The sequence below is a fragment of the Zonotrichia albicollis genome, chromosome 1, assembly GCF_047830755.1.
Source record: "Zonotrichia albicollis isolate bZonAlb1 chromosome 1, bZonAlb1.hap1, whole genome shotgun sequence".
NCBI lineage: Eukaryota > Metazoa > Chordata > Aves > Passeriformes > Passerellidae > Zonotrichia > Zonotrichia albicollis.
Genome location: NC_133819.1, coordinates 108,111,169 through 108,128,895, shown reverse-complemented (window position 1 = coordinate 108,128,895; position 17,727 = coordinate 108,111,169). Strand labels below are relative to the sequence as shown.

General features: G+C 37.8%; 2 protein-coding genes across 5 annotated transcripts in view; both read right to left on the bottom strand.

Moving 5' to 3' along the window:
- The window catches only part of TTC39C (tetratricopeptide repeat domain 39C), a 64,858-nt gene extending 60,620 nt beyond the window's left edge, over positions 1 to 4,238 (bottom strand). The window contains exon 1 of the mRNA XM_005490704.4: positions 4,110 to 4,238. The gene's annotated coding sequence lies outside the window, so the exon portion shown is untranslated. The remainder of the gene's footprint in view (positions 1 to 4,109) is intronic.
- Positions 3,500 to 17,727, bottom strand: part of LAMA3 (laminin subunit alpha 3) — a 106,827-nt gene continuing 92,599 nt past the window's right edge. For 3 of the 4 annotated variants that reach the window (XM_074549629.1, XM_074549646.1, XM_074549640.1), the window contains 19 exons: positions 17,185 to 17,336; positions 16,928 to 17,090; positions 16,309 to 16,442; positions 15,675 to 15,822; positions 14,723 to 14,842; positions 13,688 to 13,812; positions 13,211 to 13,331; positions 11,930 to 12,070; positions 11,111 to 11,241; positions 10,125 to 10,259; positions 7,855 to 7,999; positions 7,412 to 7,563; positions 6,836 to 7,025; positions 6,398 to 6,538; positions 5,440 to 5,599; positions 5,180 to 5,307; positions 4,968 to 5,061; positions 4,510 to 4,629; positions 3,500 to 4,342 (listed from right to left, as the gene is read on the bottom strand). In XM_074549629.1, the coding sequence (XP_074405730.1) occupies positions 4,197 to 4,342; positions 4,510 to 4,629; positions 4,968 to 5,061; positions 5,180 to 5,307; positions 5,440 to 5,599; positions 6,398 to 6,538; positions 6,836 to 7,025; positions 7,412 to 7,563; positions 7,855 to 7,999; positions 10,125 to 10,259; positions 11,111 to 11,241; positions 11,930 to 12,070; positions 13,211 to 13,331; positions 13,688 to 13,812; positions 14,723 to 14,842; positions 15,675 to 15,822; positions 16,309 to 16,442; positions 16,928 to 17,090; positions 17,185 to 17,336 (2,646 nt within the window). In that variant the 3' untranslated portion in view covers positions 3,500 to 4,196. The remainder of the gene's footprint in view (positions 4,343 to 4,509; positions 4,630 to 4,967; positions 5,062 to 5,179; positions 5,308 to 5,439; positions 5,600 to 6,397; positions 6,539 to 6,835; positions 7,026 to 7,411; positions 7,564 to 7,854; positions 8,000 to 10,124; positions 10,260 to 11,110; positions 11,242 to 11,929; positions 12,071 to 13,210; positions 13,332 to 13,687; positions 13,813 to 14,722; positions 14,843 to 15,674; positions 15,823 to 16,308; positions 16,443 to 16,927; positions 17,091 to 17,184; positions 17,337 to 17,727) is intronic. The other variant, XM_074549638.1, reaches the window with a different exon arrangement.

Here is a 17,727-nt window from a genome sequence, read left to right as displayed (position 1 = left end):
TGCAATTATTCATTCTTACCAGTGCATAGTCCTCCTGTGACAGAACTCTTAGACACAGGCTCCCACGCAATGGAGAAATCTGTTGTTGCTCCCAATTTAAATATAACTGAACAGAGACAAAAGGCCATGATGCCAACTACCTTTCTTTTTATTGTGTGTGACAATGCAGCAGTGTTCCATCTTTCTCAACATGTGAGTGACACCTTAACAAAGAACCTGTTTCTCATGGAACATTTCACATGGGCTTCACATTTGGAACAACCTGTAGGAAACATAGTAACTGGCTGAGGTGTAAAGTAATGATAGGAGTGTGTTTAAAAAAGATCTTATGCTCTCAGCTGCAAAGCAGGAGACACAGTACAATTTGACCAACAGGTCACAGTTTGGTTTTATTGCTACAGAGGATCCCCCAAACTGACAGAACATAAAAAATCATTGGTTATTTTGCTTGCAATTCTTTATACTCAGACGGTGCTTCATTGCAGCTCAGGCAATGACCAGCCTCTTGCAATTTTAAGATGTCTGGGCCAGCTGCACAAAGGATGTTTATGTTTCTGCCTTGCAGCCATAATGTCTCCAGTGAAGCTATAATATTGTGTTATAGCACCATACCCTTTAACATCCCTTTTGCCAGGGATGTCCATTTAATGTATTTTTAGAAAATGCAGACAGATTTACAGAAGGTTGTGTCCTAAACTTCCTTACATCATTAGAGAAAGATGCAGGAGGTTTTTGGTTTTTTTTAAATGAGGAAACCACAAAGAGAATGGTAATAGGCAAAGAGCATGGGAAGAGTCCATTACAAAACCATAACACATTTATACTGTTTTCACTATGTCTGCATTTTCAAGGCTATTTTATGAAGGGCAGAAAGGAAGGAGAAAGGAGAAAATACCCCAAATAATAATAATAAAAAAACTTTTTTTTTTTTTTTAAATTAAAATATCCATGAAGGACTTATGAAGAGGCAAAGAGGATGGAAAGCTAAAATGAACTGGCTCACAAGTGACTCAAAGTAGTGGTTACAAAACCACAGAAAGTTAGCTTGCACAATTCATGTTGCTGGTGACAGCATGAAAGGTCAATGGTTCTGTGTTTTAAAGGCTAAGGTACAGAAAGAATGCTACAAGTTTTAGTTGGAAGTTTTTGTTATTAGAAGCTTAAGTTACAGTCATTTATAAGCATTGAAAAGGCAGTATGTTTTCCTTTTTTATATACATACCCGCTTTTTTTTCTGCAATGAATGTGTATTTCCTTCTACAGTGCCCTGTGATCTATTTCATTTTACTTGCTCTCAGTTCCCAGTGTGAGGCTTTCTGTCTTTCAGCTGCCAATAATCTAGCTGTGGTTTGTAGTTATAATAAATGGAAACTCACAGACCTTGGTGTCATCCACCTCAGATAACATGATCCTATTAAATCTAATCCAAATTAACTGGATGAGAACCCTTTGCCCTTGATACTTATATGGACAAGAGAGGGATTTGATGCTAACAATACCAATGTGGTTTAGTGTAGAGTGGAAATCTGCTCTCCTTCCGTAATTGATTTGGGATTCAGAAGAATTCTAACACACTGTTAAAGAGTGTGTGTTTTTTAGCCATGTGCTCTCAGTGTACTGAACATGGTATTTGATTAGCAAAATGACTACAGAATAAAATGTTATAGGGAAGGCCTCTGCTGTGTATTTTATTCTAACATGGGAATTGCTAGTTTTAGGGGCACACCTGAAATGCTACAGCCAAAACAGGCAAATAATTCATTCAAGTTACTGTCAAATGGCAACAGTGTGATGAAAGTCTTGGAACTACTACTTCTAACAATTAAAAAAACCCATAACACTGATTTCTTCAATAATAAAAATTCTTCATTGATTGAAACAGAACAACTTCTTCCCTCATGTTAAGATCATCCACTGGACTTGATGATCCTTGAGGGTATGAGCTTGATATAGATTTACCTCTGAAAGTACAGAACCTGAAACTCTAGTTGGCTTTTATTCATTGTCCCAACAATGTATGACAGCCTGACTCTGTGGAAGCAATACAACTGAAAAGAATTGGGGGGGGGGGGGAAACAACCACAAAGAACCTTAAAACCAAAGAGACTTCTATTTTTTTTTTTGCTGTGCAAAAGTAGTATTGTATTGGAATTAATACTTCCTGATTGATATATCTTATATTTACTCAAGTCCTTATACATTTTTCATTTCTTTTTGTCAGCATTAAAACTACTTATGATAAAATCAAATCAAATGGAAGGGAATGAAATCCAGGACTGCCTCCAGGTTGTAATGCAAAAATCTTTGCCATGGTTTTTGTCTTTGTTTTACTGACAGCAGTAAGAGAAGAATGAAAAGACTTTTTTTTTGTGGTTTGGGAAAATCTGCCTCACAGAGCTGTCTGATGAGCATGAGATAGGGAAGGTTACCAGAGAATTGCATGATAAAATTTAATTGTTCCTCCTTTCTCCTTCTGGAAACTTTTAGTGTCAATTAAGCCAGTAAATGAATTGAGTATTTTCACAGTTTTGGTCAACTGAGTATTTGAGCATTTTTGAGCCTTCATAAATACAAAGGATTCAGTGTTGCTATCACAAGAGATTATTTCTGAACCCATCACCTCCAGCCTGATGGGTGCTGCTGTCCCACGTGGCAGGTTGCTGTACAGGAGAATATGCATAATATAAGGAGAGGGCTCTACCATTATATGTCAATCCTTTGCTCCCTCTGAGCCCTCAGCCCCAACATGCATCCCATTCCCACCAAAACCGGCTTTACACTTCAGAAACCTCTGCATGGACACAGATTTGCCAGTAAAAGAGTTGCCATAAAAGAGAAAGCAACACAAAATTTGGTGTGAACAGCTTTCTGACACTTTTGCTACCCTGCAAAGCTGCAAAGGGATTAATGACCAAAGCCATAAGGACTATTGATCTGGCATCTGCTTCTGTTAGTCCAGCTTGCACCTCATTTCAAACACACTGAAGACATGCTGCTGTACTTTGAGAAGAAGGCAGTGGAAAACAGGAGCATTAGGAGTGAAGGAGAATTTGTCTGTCTGCCTTCCTACATCAAGGATCTGCCTTAGAAAATACTTTCTTCTTTTTTATTTTTTCATTTTGAAAAAGAGGGTTGGCACCAGGGATTGGGGATAAAAAAACCATTACCAAAATGCTGATCCTGAATGACAGTGGAAAAAGAAGCCATGTCCAGTCTATACAGTCCAGCCCTTTTCTCAGAAGAGTAGAGCAAAGTGGGTTCCCTGCCCTCCACTGTGGGTCACAATCAGGTACAAAACAAAGATTTGAATGTTGAAGAAAACAATTTTTCTGGGTTAGTCCTGTAATTTGTACTAGATAATTGTAGCAAATGCAGCTCTGCTATTCTTGATAAAACTTTTCTTCATTTCATTACAAAAAAAATTGCCTATTGAAGAGACTCTCTGTCTTTGAAGATGGCAAAAAAATGACCCTCTTTTTGGGATTTTTAGATAATCAAATTGTGATGAGCAGAGATGGAGAGATGATGGATACCTGCTTATTGAGGCAAATCAGCATCTTAAACCTACAGAAATATTTGCACAAAGCAAGCAGGATTTATAAGCTTCTAAAAAGTACATTAAAAACCCACCAGGTTAAAACAACCAAACAAGAAAAAAGGGTTTTAGGAACATACTGCATTTATTTGGTCCCACAATTCCTAACTTTGTAACAAACCCCCAGAGTTTCACTCCTTAAAGTGCTTCAAACTCCATTTATATTATTATTATTACTTTGAACATCAATGTACATTTCTGTATAAGCAACAAACCAAAGAGATTTCTATTTTTTATAAAATTATATATATTAATGGATCAAATTTGCTCTCAAGATGGCCAACATTAAGGAAAATTTCCAAAATTAAGACACTGGAGTTGCTCAAGTCTCTGCAGTTGTGGATGAGAGCAGAATTTGGCCCAGTAGGGTATATGCAATTACATTTTCTGCATATACCTCCAAAGGCACAACGGATTACCTCAGAAATCAATAACATTTAAAAGGGAGTTTGTCAAAGCAAATACTTTTTGTTTGCTTTGGCACAGTCCACATCCAGAGGATGCATTTGCTCACCGGCTGTTCAGAAGGAGCAGCCTGATGCTGGTCACCAAAGGGGAATCCAAGCAGCCCAATGTGTGCACAACGACTGTAACAGCAGAGTTACTTCTCTGGGCACCCTTGCAAATTCACTGCACCATGAACCTCTGAAATCCTCCTGGTGGAGACATGCTTGTCATTGATGGTAATATTCCGAAGACAGCCATAAAATGGGTCTTCAACTGGAAGCCATGGGGTGTCCAAATCTGCTACAAAACCAAGGTGGAAAGACCAAGTTAATAAGAATTATTTTAAAGAACGTTAATTATGGCAGGGTATTCAAAAGAGGGGAAATTATATAGAAGAACATGAATGGATGGGACCTTTGTTTTGGAAAGGAAAACAACATGAAAAAAATAAGCAGCAATAATATTACCTGGAATTTTGCCAAAGTAGAGTGGCTGATACACACGTCTAGGAGGAGAGGGTTGAAGTGCAGTGGTATAGTTACTCTGTGTGCCCACCTCTAGCTGCACTGTCTTCTCCCTCTGAGAGACTGCAAAGAAGCAGGAAAATAAGAACTCTTTCTCAAACCTATTAAAGAATCGGCTAGATATGGCACTATTTTTAAATAGCATCTTTCTTGAAATTTAAGGCACAGAAAAAAACAGATTTTATTTTAATTCAGAGTCAGACTGACAAGCCTAGGTCATCCAGGGCTTAACAGAGCCTACTAAAAAATCCTTATGTAAAGCCTTTAATTAACACAAGACAGAATACAAGAGTATTCTCAGACTAAACAGAAGTGAAATGATTAATAAAAAAATTGGAGCTGCAGTGCTCTGTGCCCACCATCCCTTCAAAGCTTCAGAAGAAATGGTATTTACAATGTACCTGCAATGGTATGCCACTGCCCATCAGACAGAGGTTTCTTAGGTGTGACCAATGCCTGGAATTCTCCAGCACCACTATTTCCAGCAGCAATCACCTGTAGAGAAGTTACCTGTTAAGTTACTGTGACAAAGAACAGCAGCAACAGGGGGAGGTCAGAATTCCCCCTGCTGAATGAGGGCAATGCAGCTGGAATGGATGCAGTCTGTACCCACCTTCCCTCCCTTCATGTAAACAGTCAAGTACTTGTCTTGCTTGCTTCCAGCATGGAGGAGCACACCTGTGGAGCTCCTTGGTCGAATGGTAAACACAATCCTGAAATCCAAACCCATCAGCAAATTACCTGTGGAGAATTAAACAGTGGGGAGAGGGATGATCATAGGTGGAGATAATTGGAAAGCCATGTAAAAACAAGTAACACATACACCTCTGTGCTTCACACAATTCCATATACCATAACCCCCACACAGCTTACCAATGGTGATATATCCTCCTTCATTAAAGAAGTAAATCCCTGTGTCCATGGGAACATCCAGACATGGAAGTATGCCATGTTTTTGCTGAGGTGCATTCATGGCTTTTCCATTTATCTTAAAATTCCTCAGGCAACCCTTGAAACTCTTCATTGGCATATTCTGAAAGCATATTTCAAAACATGAATACTGAAGCATTGTGTTTAGTATTATTGCTAAAAAAACCCAAACACTAGTTCTTTTGGACTGCTGGGCTATAGAAAGGCAACTGGCACTAAAGGCACCTAGCACCCATCTTTGATGCAGTTAAAAGGTATTCCAAAGTTCTAAAAACGTGCTTGAAACCCAGTAAGAGTTGATTTTGAATTAACATGACTCCTGCTTGTAAAACAGATACTTCCCAATGACATGTCAAAAAGACAATGCAAGAGGAATTGTGAAATCCCTGAAGCAGCCCTTCCCTTCCTGAGACTGTTTATTTAATTCTGATTTTATAAAATACCCTGGCTCATTAACTGTCCTCTTTTTTAAATAGAAATCACATGTATTTCAGATTCAAATCCACTTCTACATCCATAATTTCTTAATGAGAATGATTCTTTTGCTTTTCTACTGATTATTGCTTAGTCTACTGAGGTAAATGTTCTGCAGAAAGATGGTATTTCTGGAATTAAAAAATTGACTTTGCTCTTCTCTATTTTTAAGGAATAAAAATGAAGAGTATGCCCTCAGTGTCTCAGCAACATAATGAAAATACAGGTCCAGGTGAAGGCTGTGTCAACAGGTGAGGAAAAAGATCTGTAATGAGCCACTGCAAACATCAGCCACAGATGGTGCTCACGTGGTCCTTGGAAATCCTCCCCAAAGCTTTTCAGCATGGAAATCCTGCGTATTAAAGACTTTCCCATATAATTAGTGCAGCATGGGGAGTGTGTGTGGGTGGATTTGTCAATTATTTACCTGTCTCTTCAGTGGTGGCAGCCCTCCCACATAGACTGGTGGCTTAATGTTGATGGCAGAATTTGTTGCCAGTTTTCTGTGCTGGGCCCTTAGACCATCAACAACAAGGCGGGCGTTCTTCCCATCTGTGCTGAAGACCACCTTTCCAGGAGGCAAGGATAACAGAATAAAAACCCAAATGCCAACAAAAACCACTGCAGATTTTCTTTGTCTTTAAATTAAATACCAGGTTGAGGAAATATTTAAATTGAAAGTAACATCCTGGGACCATCAGTCTCAGTAAGGTCTCTCAGAGACTTGTCAACCACATGAACTATCAGGCATAGGAATTAATTTCCAATTTTTCCAATGACCAAAACTTTCTATTCTCTTAAAAATGCATTAGGCTGTGCCTGCTGAATGCCAGTTATGCTAACACTGTGGTTCCATGCTACTTACAGTGTGCCATTGCCCATCATTGTATTTAGTACTGGTTCTGACTTTGACTTGTTTTTCTCCAGAGCCAAGTAAAAAGACAAAACGTCCTTTTGAAATGTGGAGAGCCATGTAAGAGTCCTCCGGGCTTTCCTCCATGAAAACTATTAATCCTCTTGATGATCGAGTCCGTACATCTACAGAGAAATGTAACCTGTAGTGGAAAGTAAGCACATTCCAGTATGGGTCTGTTTGGTTGGTTGTTTTACCTTTTCTGTTCTCAGTGAAACTCCATCTTTGAAATAGCATTTGGGTGGAATCATGGCATCATACACTACATTTCTGAATGTGAATGAAACTTGACATATTCAGGCTTAGGAACTGACATTAACATGCACTGTAACTGTTCACCACATCCCATTCAATCTACTCAGTTTAGGTAAATGTTTGCACCGAAAAAAAAAGCCTGAACTTTTAGAACCACCTTTTGTTATGGCCCAAGATATAAACAAAAAGAAAATCCTTACAATCAGCACCCTAAGAGTCAAGCAGCTCCAACAGTTCAAGTAGGAGAAGGAGAACAGAGAATGTTTTTATTACCTGTCTGTAGATAACAATGGAGAAAACATGTAGGATATGAAACTGTTTGGGATGCTTCCAAGCAGATAAGCTTCACTGCTGTCATGTAATGGAGCTGGTATAGGGTGGTGTTGCACATTAGCAGCTTTCAAATAATCAAGGTATTTTTCATTCTGTGCACATAAGATAGAATTGAAACATTTACTATATGTGCACATAAATAGAAACATTTTAATCAACACATTTAAGAGCGCCCAGCCAAGGCAGTCAACAGCCTTCCCTAAAAGACAGAAAAGCTGTTGTCATTGTAGACAGGTGTGGGTTTAGCATGAAACTCCAGCATGGTGAGAACTTGCTTCAGATGTGAGATGGAAGGAAAGAAAGAACATCTGAATCTCAGTTCCAGAAATGATGGAAAGTCTGGGCATCAAATGGAGCAAAGAAGACAGTAATAATAAGCATACCTTGAGCATCTTAAGCCTGAGAGGATTTTTAAATTCCTGCAGCAGCACTGGTTCAAGGTTTTCATATTCCCGGCAAGCTCCAAGGGACACACCAGTCTTTCCAGTATTAGTGACAAGATTTTGAACCTCAGGGAGCTGACCTACCCTGTTATGATGAAAGCAGTAAAGTACTGTGACTCAGCATTCCTTTTCTTTAGTGTAATCAACAACAAGCATATTGTACAAATGTGTTCTGCACAAAATATATTTCCCAGTGACATGATAGCAAAGTACCAATTTTTATTTTTCAACGAAAAATGTACATTCAATGCTGTAAATCATATTTTCCCTGGCTCTGCTCATTTATTTTTGGCTATAGAAAAACTCTGATTTCTGGTCTCATCTTTTCTAAACAAAATAATTTCTGCTAAAAGCAATTTAAAAACCACAAACATATGTGGTCCTTGAAAACAGAGGAAAAAATGACAGCAGCCTTGATTAAGATTTCTGAATCTGTAACGACTATAAAACTTTGATTGGTAATTATACATAAACAGTTTCAAATCAAGAAAATATAACATCATCAGGTTCTGCTTCACTCTCTCCTTAAATAAGATGTTCTGATGAGTTTTGTCAAGGGACAAAGCCTGTCACAATTTCACATGTAACTCTAGTATTAACCAAATTATCACGAAGACGTTCAAAGCTAATTTACCCTGTGTGTAAGGAATATTATTAAAGCAATACTATGATTTTCTAAGTTGTACAAAGCATCTCTAATCAGTAAATTACAAAATCTTTACAGCTACAAAGAAGCTACAAAGCTCCTTGCTTGTGGTTTTCTATGAGAAGAGTGGTAGAAGAGTCCATTTTCTACAGAAGAGTGGACCTGAACTTCTTGAATGCTGGTCATTCTCCATTCACTCCACCACACCAGCTACAGTATTTATTCTTCATCTGTTTTGGCACAAAAATTTTCCCACTTTGTTTTCTGATGGGAAATTTAATATATAGCTTACTTCTGATGCCTTTTCCTGGTCTTAAAAAAACTAAGAGCCAGACAAGGTTAAGGGATAAGGGGTTTTACCTTGGTATTTTAATAAGGATCCTTATGGTGCAGCACTTCACCAACGTGGAACGACAATGCACATGCATGATAAAATCACAGATACAATTCACAGACCTTACAAATTGGGATATCTAACAAGGATACCCCAATGGGAGGCTTGGTGAATAGTGTGATATTCCCCCATCCAAGGAATTCCCCCTGGATGGGCAGAATCTTAGTTGACAGGATATGTTCTAGAGGGGGCCTTGGTTCCGCAGGACAGTGTAGGGCTTTCCAGCCTCCTGCTATGAGGCCTTTAGGATGTTTGGTCTCCTGGCTTAACAGACTACCAGGGCTATGCTGAGTTATCAGAATTAAGGAATTACAAGTATGCATGCTAGAAGTACTGAGGATACATAAAAGGTATATAAAAGGGGGAAAATCATCTTGACATCACTTGATTGCCTCGTGGTGCTTTAAATGAAACCATAATTTGAGCAGCCTGGTCTTGTGGAAGGTGTCCCTGCCCATTGCAGAGGGCTAAAACTAGAGGATCTTTAAAGGTGCCTTCCAGCCCTTCTCATTCTGTGGTGGTATGACAATTGAATCAAAATACACTATTTTTGAAAACTCTACACATGTAGAAATACTCATCAAAACTTAGCTAACACAAAGCCCCACTGGGATATGAGTTATGGCTCATGGGATGCTTGTCTTCTAGAAATACATTAATGGATATTTCTTCTCCTAAATTTTGGCTGTAAGGTGTCTCTAATAATCAGACAAACACATGAAAAGAAGAGACAGCCTAAATAAGGCAGATGATTTCTACACATATGGTCTCACTTGTTTGTGTAACTGTTTTGATTCTGTCGGTAGCTTTGCTCCTTTCACCACCTGGCTCCCTGGGGAGCTATAACAAGACAATTTAGCAAATCTTTTTGGATGCCTTATTGGGACATATCCAATTCACTCTGCAGAGTTCATTCTTTGGCTAAAAGACTGCTAAACAGGTATGACTGAAACTAAAATTCCTTTACATCTGAATGGCAGATTTAATTATAACTGAATCCCATGTATAATATACCTGAATGAAAGAGTATTTGAGGGCAGCAATGTTATGCATTCATGAAGGCTTCACACATGTAGAAGAAAAGCATTTTAACAAAATGTAATTTTAATATGATTTAAGAAGAAGAACAGGCCACAATACATGAACAGTATTTTTTTCTAGGCCAAATACCTTTCAATGAAGATGTTTGAGATGCAACCTTCAAAATTATTTCCACCAAATTTTATAGGTCTGTTTGATTCCTGTGAGTTTGATGACCTGGAAGAGTCAACTGCTTTTGACTCATCATCAACCATCAGATGTACTCTGAAAAAAGTGAAAGAAAATAAGCATGATATATAAAGAAATAATTAGGAAATGAAATTATATATATATATATATATATATATATATAAAAAGAACCATTTGACAGATGTGTTTCCTTGTTACATTGCGATTATGCTAGAGCTCCATTAGCTTAGTTCTGGGACTTTTTCAGTATGTGCTTATTGACTCCTGTGAAATTGCTCTGCTTTCCATATTAGATAATGAGGAAGAGTTGAAGTTTGTACTTCAGTCCTACAGTGAAATCCTGGTGTAACGGAAATTCATGAAAAATCTCTCATTGTCAACTATGGAACAGGATTTAAGTCATTGTGTCAAAATGAAACAGACAGTATTAAGTTACAATAACCCAAAGTTATAGCAAACCATTCCAAACTTTCCACTTCAACAAACACTTATGTAATTTCATGCATTACACAGCAATCACTATGATTTAGGAGCTTTTCAGTAAATTGTCTCTTCTAATATCTAATATCTGCATAACAGATCATTATTGAAAAATCAGACACAGCATTTGCTTCTTCCCTGGTCCTTTACAGGGGACACACATGAAGGTTAATGGGAAGGAGAAGAGCCCCAAAGACTCCAAAGCTCCAGCTAGACAACCATTCAAAACTCATATAACCTATAAAAGAAATGCATAGTAGGGTACAGCTGAAACATCACAGGTACCAGTGTCCATATTCATAGAATGGAAATCTCCTTTCCCTTCATTATTTAGGTATCCTCTGCTAGAAGCATTTTAAGCTGTTTATCCAAAGAATTAGGCTCCCAAAATTTGAATTTCTTTTCTCCACCCACTACATAATAACTAGATGAAGAACTGGACTCACCTGTTGCCTATTTTCATTACTGTCACATAATGCACTGAGCCATCTTCATACTTCTTTTCCAGTTTAACTTCCTTATCTCGTATCTTTGCAGTTACAGAGCCAGGACTCAGAAAGATGGAAAGAACATCAGGCTACAAAAGAACCCCACAAAATTATCAGCTAAATAAATGCAAAAGCCTGTAGTTCTTGCTACTGCCATTAATACAGCTCTCAGTGGGTGCCAGTAGAAAACACATTTTCTTACACTAGACCTGCATTTCTCAGTCATCTAGTACCAGATGTGTACCAAGTTCTGCATGATGAGCATAGCTTCCATTTCAAAATACCTCTGCACTCTGAATAGCAAGCATTTATTTAAAATACTTGTTTATTTTTACAAAAAGCAGAGGAGCCAGTTATCCAGAATGGGTTCTACTTAAACCTCCCTGCTTTCTGAGGGATCATAGTCAGAACCAATCCCTCTCCTCTGCCTATTTGGACATGGAAACATTTCTGTGTGGGCAGAGTGCCATTTTTCCTTGAGAAAATTTATAGCAAATTAAGCAACAATTTTCTTGCTGGGATGTTGGTGTCAGGTGTGTGAGCAACTCTGCAGAAGGCTCTAGTTCAAAGCTCTGTTACTCATCAAACTGCTTGCTAGCCATGTGAAGAAATTGCCAGAATGCATTTCTCTGACCTATGACATGAACAATGCCACACTCAAAAAAGGCATTTCTTACCTTAAAATACAGGAATTTACATGAGACTTATGACCCAAACTGAAATGACTGATTCAGAGATAAAACCCATCACATATGCTAAGTTGAATGTGTTTCATACCCGTAGATTGTAATTTAAGAGTGTTCCAGTAGAAGCTGTTGTCTGAAAACCAAAGCCAACTTGGAAATCCTCCGGAAATGGGAAATTTGCTGCACTCAGGCTCAATGTTCCATCCTTGGAAAAAGCTGCAGATCTGACAAGCTTAAAGAGAGAAAATAATGATTGCAGTGATTTTTCCTTTTAATTAGAAGAAATGCCAATATGAGACAACAGCTGCCCCACTCAACATAATTGTGATCAGCTCCAGTCAAAACCAAGTACAAGGCAAACCTCAAAAACCATTATTTCAGTACAGAACAGACTGTCAGAGTTGGCTTCACCAGCATTAACTATGGTCTGAGAAGCTCTCTAAAAAGAGAGAGGAGGCTTGCTGAGAATAATGAGCTGCTCATCTCTGGCTATGGTGGCTTTGAAAGTCTGCACGTTTGAGGACACAAAACTGAGTAGCTGGAGGAATAGTTCACACCTATGAAGCTGTGCAGATGAGCTACATAATTGAAACTGTGTGAGTCACTGGACACTTTTTAATACATGAAAAGTTTTGCAGATACAGAGAATGAAGATTAGATCCTCTGCAAAGATAGTCTGTGAAGAAATCACTCTGTGAAAGATTTAGATGCCACAAGTAAAAGAAAATAAGCACAAACTTTCCGTGCAATACTGTAGTAAAAAGGGCAAATGAGATCATGCACCATGTAAGCAGCAGGAAGTAGAAACAGAAAGATAGTTTTAATCTCTCCATGCAGCACTAGTTAAGCCAGCACCAAAATGTCATGTTGTCCTATTTTAAAAAGAACATGGCAAAACTCAAGGCTGCACAGAAAATAATTACAAAACAATCAGATGAGTGGAGCCTTAGAATGTGAGAATTTGATGGAAGAGTCTGTTAAGATCTTTCAAGAAAAAAAGGCTGAGAGGTCATTTAATTAGGAAGTGTAAACACCATGGCAGGAGGAAAGATGCAGAGTAGATGTGAAAGACAAGTATTCCAGCCTAATCAATAACAGCAACTGGAAGTCAACAAGCTTACATGGTAAATATGAATACTTAATTGTAAACAGTATTAAATAAGAGGGTGGACTATGTGCTGTAAGAAGCTATCACAATAGGGCCGGTGTCTCTTTTATTTCTACATCTTCACACCCAATCCAGGTTCTTTCACTGCCATCACATATTAACCAAATATAATTTTTGATCTTAGCAAAACATAATGGTCCAGGATTTATAGACAAACCAGTCTGTGAACTCCAGCAGAAGTTTTTGAGGAGATTTATTAGTTACCTTCCAGTCATCTGAACATTTCTTGCTGACACCAAAAGTCTTATCAAAAACAACAGATGCAGTGCTTGGGTTTTTCACATTCTTCATGCAGCCCCGGAATGGAGGTGTGGATATATTAAAGCTGGTTTCAGAGAGGAGAAGGAAAAAGAGTTCAGTAGCCTGGCATTTCAAAGCACACACCACTATAGAAACCTAGAAATGCTGACAATATAAGAAGTAGAAAAAGAGAACAAGAGTAAACTTTCTTGTGTATACATTCTCATGCTAATCAAGTCCAATCTTTAGGAGGAACTACAACGAAGATCTCACCAAAAATTAGCCAAAATTCACAGATTATGATCATGCATTATACACTTTGTTTTTCATCTATCACATTAGATAGTCTATACAGAGCATGAAAGATATTGTGTAAGGAAAGAGTTTAGATAGAGTTTCCCTACAAAGCCTGTATATTACAGTTCTTTTATAGTTACTCACCGTTCCCGTAGAAGAGATGGAACTCCACCTAGGTAGTACTCAGTGAAATTGAAGACTTGTATGTTGGCTCTAATACCAGGACTGACATACACAACTTTGTTTCTTCGGTCAAACACCAAATTAATCTGAAACACACGAATAACGAGACCCACTTCACTTGGCAGAAACAAAAATCATTTACCTGGTTAAAAGAACCCCCAGAGAGTAGGACACAGTGATGTTTTTTTCCCCCCTTTTTTTTACTAGTGACTTAAATCAAGGATAACTGCAGTAGTTCAAAGGTACTTTGCAAGCTTTGGGCATTTAGTCAAAGCAAGGAAAATGTTCAACTCTCCAACACAAGGTGAGGTTTTATTTTCGTCTGAAAGACTGCCCTAAAAGTACACCTCCCCTAAGATTCAGATACTGTCTTGTGTTTATAGCTCAAGATTCAGAAGCTGGTGCCTGAAACAAAAGTTAAGTCAGCCAGCTGGCCTAAGGTAACTTAACCCAGTAACGCATACAGATTCCTTGCAGCAGACCCTTCTTCAGTTTACACTATTTAGTTGGAAATATATTAATGGGAAAGGGGAACTAATCAACAAGGAAATCAAAGGTTTTTAACAATGTCTTTATGATTTCACTTTGGTAGTGCTACAAAAGAGCTGGACTGAAGCTAAGGAGACAAGCAACAACAAAGACTGCAAAACAGTAATCTCTAAAAATATCAGCCCACCCTGAAGAAATAAACCCTTAGGTGGTGAAAACACTAATCTAAATATAAAACTAATGCAAACAATTGCATTACACGCAACTATCTTTATGTAAAGCATTGCTCTGAAAATTTTTCCTTTGGTGGTTTCACTGTTAAAACTTAACTATTCACATTAAAGTAGGTCAAGAGAAAGATTCATTTTCACATATCCAAACTAGTGTCCAGTGACTTGATTTCCTCACACAAAAGGAAAACTCCACAACTAAACTTTACAACGGGACAGTTTCAGTTAAAGTGTATTTTTACAAATAACGATCCCTTGATTCTTTAAAATTACATACTTGTTGATATGTTCCATCATTTACAGCTTTTCTGGCTTCTACTTCTTCTGGAGTTTCAGAGTTAAGTTTGTATCTAAGAACTGTATGACCATTTCTAATGAGCACACTGATGAACTGATCCTGCAATAAATAAAAAAACCACCAACACAGTTAAACAGCCATTATTTCAGATATATATTTCACTGTCATATTAATAATTTTAACGAGGTTATCTAGTTGCTTCTAGAAAGCTTTTTGGGGAAAGGATAACACAAAGCCTAAAACTTGTACTAATCAATCATAATTACTTTAAACCATTATAAACAGATCTGCTATCAGCTCCAAATCTCTGAAGGACTTTGTGTCATTTCAGATGTCTACTGACTTTTTACAGCATTGAAAAATTATCCAGAATATGTCCCAGTGATTGCAAATATACCTACAAGATTATTAGATAAGTAGCAGCACTGTGGTTTTGAGCATCTTTACAGGTGTAAGTCATCATGTCACTTCTATATTCCTTCTTACTGTTTCCACACACATCTACATTTGGGAAGAGTGCACTTCCAGTTTTGAAGGATTTCAATATTCCAACGTTGGTTTGATCCATATTACATTCCTCCCTTCCTGCCCCCAGTTCTGAATTCTCTGCATGACCTACTGGAGGAGCTTCTTGGAATCATTTTTTACTCAGCCTTGACAAAGTGAGTATTTGGCAACCATGGTAGAATCATTGAATATCTCAAGCTGGAAGGGACCCATAAGTCCAACTCCCTGTTTCTTGCAAAGCTACCTAAGACTAAACCATTTGACATTAAACATACAGCAATATTTACTAATTTCCCACAAGATGAAAATAACACTTCTAGGACATTTCCTTACAGTTATTACTATATCTAATATGTTCTTTAATAAGTATGATTTTTAAGATGTTCTTGCACTACAGAACAGACAGAAGCATTCCACACATTACCCCATTTGCTGCAAAGAACACGATGCCTTCATCTGCAGTCGTCTCAATTGCCTGCTCGTACCGTACTTGTTGGGCAACTCTTTCTCCTATTGTGATACTGGCATAACCAGTGCCCTCAAAATAGCTTTGGTCAGTCTCCTCTTTATACCTGTAATAATTCAATGTCAGAGGAGTGAATGTATGTCAGCACAAACTTCTACCACTTGGACTTACTGCCATTATACTTTTAAAAAAGCCTAAGTTAAAGTATTTGGTATAGGGCCAAATTCTGATCTAGCCCAAGTAGAGAGAAAACCTTCCACTGGATTCTATCAGATTCACAAATGGTCTTTAGAGAGGAAATCATTAATGACTGTAGTTTTTTAACTTAATGTAATACTTACTTTAAAAAGCAAATGAACACTTTAGTCTACAAATTGGGTCTGGATTTTATAACACTTAAATTTAAACAGATTGAGATTACCATAGCTGTGAACCATGTCATTACTGAGGATTTTTTCTAAGAAATGTAATAATGACCAAGAGTTAGAAAAAAGGCACCAATTTAGTGGTTATTCTTCTGGATGTGAAAGACAAGAATTCATAATGATAAAATCACTGTGTTTCACTGTGAAACACTTCTGTGATATCATACCTTCTGCAGGGTTGGACTTCAGTGGTGTTGAGATTAAAAGTCCTCTTGAAGTTGTAAAGGCTGATAATACGCTCATTTAGGCTGTTTAACTCAATGCAGCCTTCATAGTGAGGATAGTTGAGATTATCTGGAGGCTGCAAAACAGTGCCATTAAAACCACTTTTTCAACATCAGCTAACAAAATTTTACATTGCTATCTAACTGCTAAGACTTACTGCAAATATTAAGACACAGAACATGACATTCTAAATAAGTAAAAAAAGATACTACATGCTTGTATAGAATATCCAAATTATCTGATACAACCTTGGGTGTACTGCAGCACAATTTAAAGTAGAGTCACATGGACATGGACTGGGAGCAGTATTTAGCAGGGCTGGACAGGTTTCATGCTTTCCTTGGCAATGAAATATCATCATGCTCCCTTCTTTGAGCTCTAGTATAGTACAAGCCAGGCAGATTCTGTAGGAAGTAGCATCTCCTTGCATCTCATCTACTCCTACTGACATAGGTAAACTTTTACACATGCTTTTGAATGACTGCTAGGTCCCATCTTTACTTGTAGGAACAATGGAATGATTAACACAAAATCTCTTTGAAACACTAAGAAACTCTGTACCCTAAAATCTGGTGGGTATCCTCCAACATAAAAGACAACACTGCTGGGATCAAGATTGAGGAGCAGGTCACTGTCTCCACTGCTTGCACTCCTAGGGCTTTCGTAATCTGGAGAAATTGATGTTGCTGCTTTGATGTACTTCAGCTTTGCATACTGATAAATCCTAAAACCAAAACAGGCAGAATATCACATCACACTGATAAAAGACATTATTAGCAGGTTTTCAAGATGATTTTTGTACACTGTGGGTCTTATACCTTTCAAATGTAACTTGATCCATAACTGCTTCCTCAGTGCTGCTCTGAGTCACCAGTGACTGCACTCTCACTTCTCCATCACCACCTCCCAGGTTATAGACACAAGTAAGGTAACCATCTTTCACAGCCATACCAATGTAGTCCTTGGAAGCCTAAAATAACAAGTAAATAATAATTAATAAATGATTAATAATAAATAAGGTAAAATACAGCAGCACTTCCTCAGAGACATCATCATGCTGTGCATGAGTCATAAGAAATCCACCCACCTAATGATGAGAATTAAGTTAATCAGTTTTGGGAAGAAAAAAATTGTAATCCTATATGTTACACTAATTCAATGAATATATTTACAAATTAACTGAAAAGTCATGTGTGACTTTTTGCTTTTGTAACAACAGTATCTAAAATATTTTTCTCACTTGTAACATCTCCCAGCTAAAGCTATGAAAACATGACACCTTTACTAAGAATTAGACTCAACACCTGTGACATAAAAAAGGCGTTCAGAACAACACTCAGGGAAGGACAATGGTTCCTGCT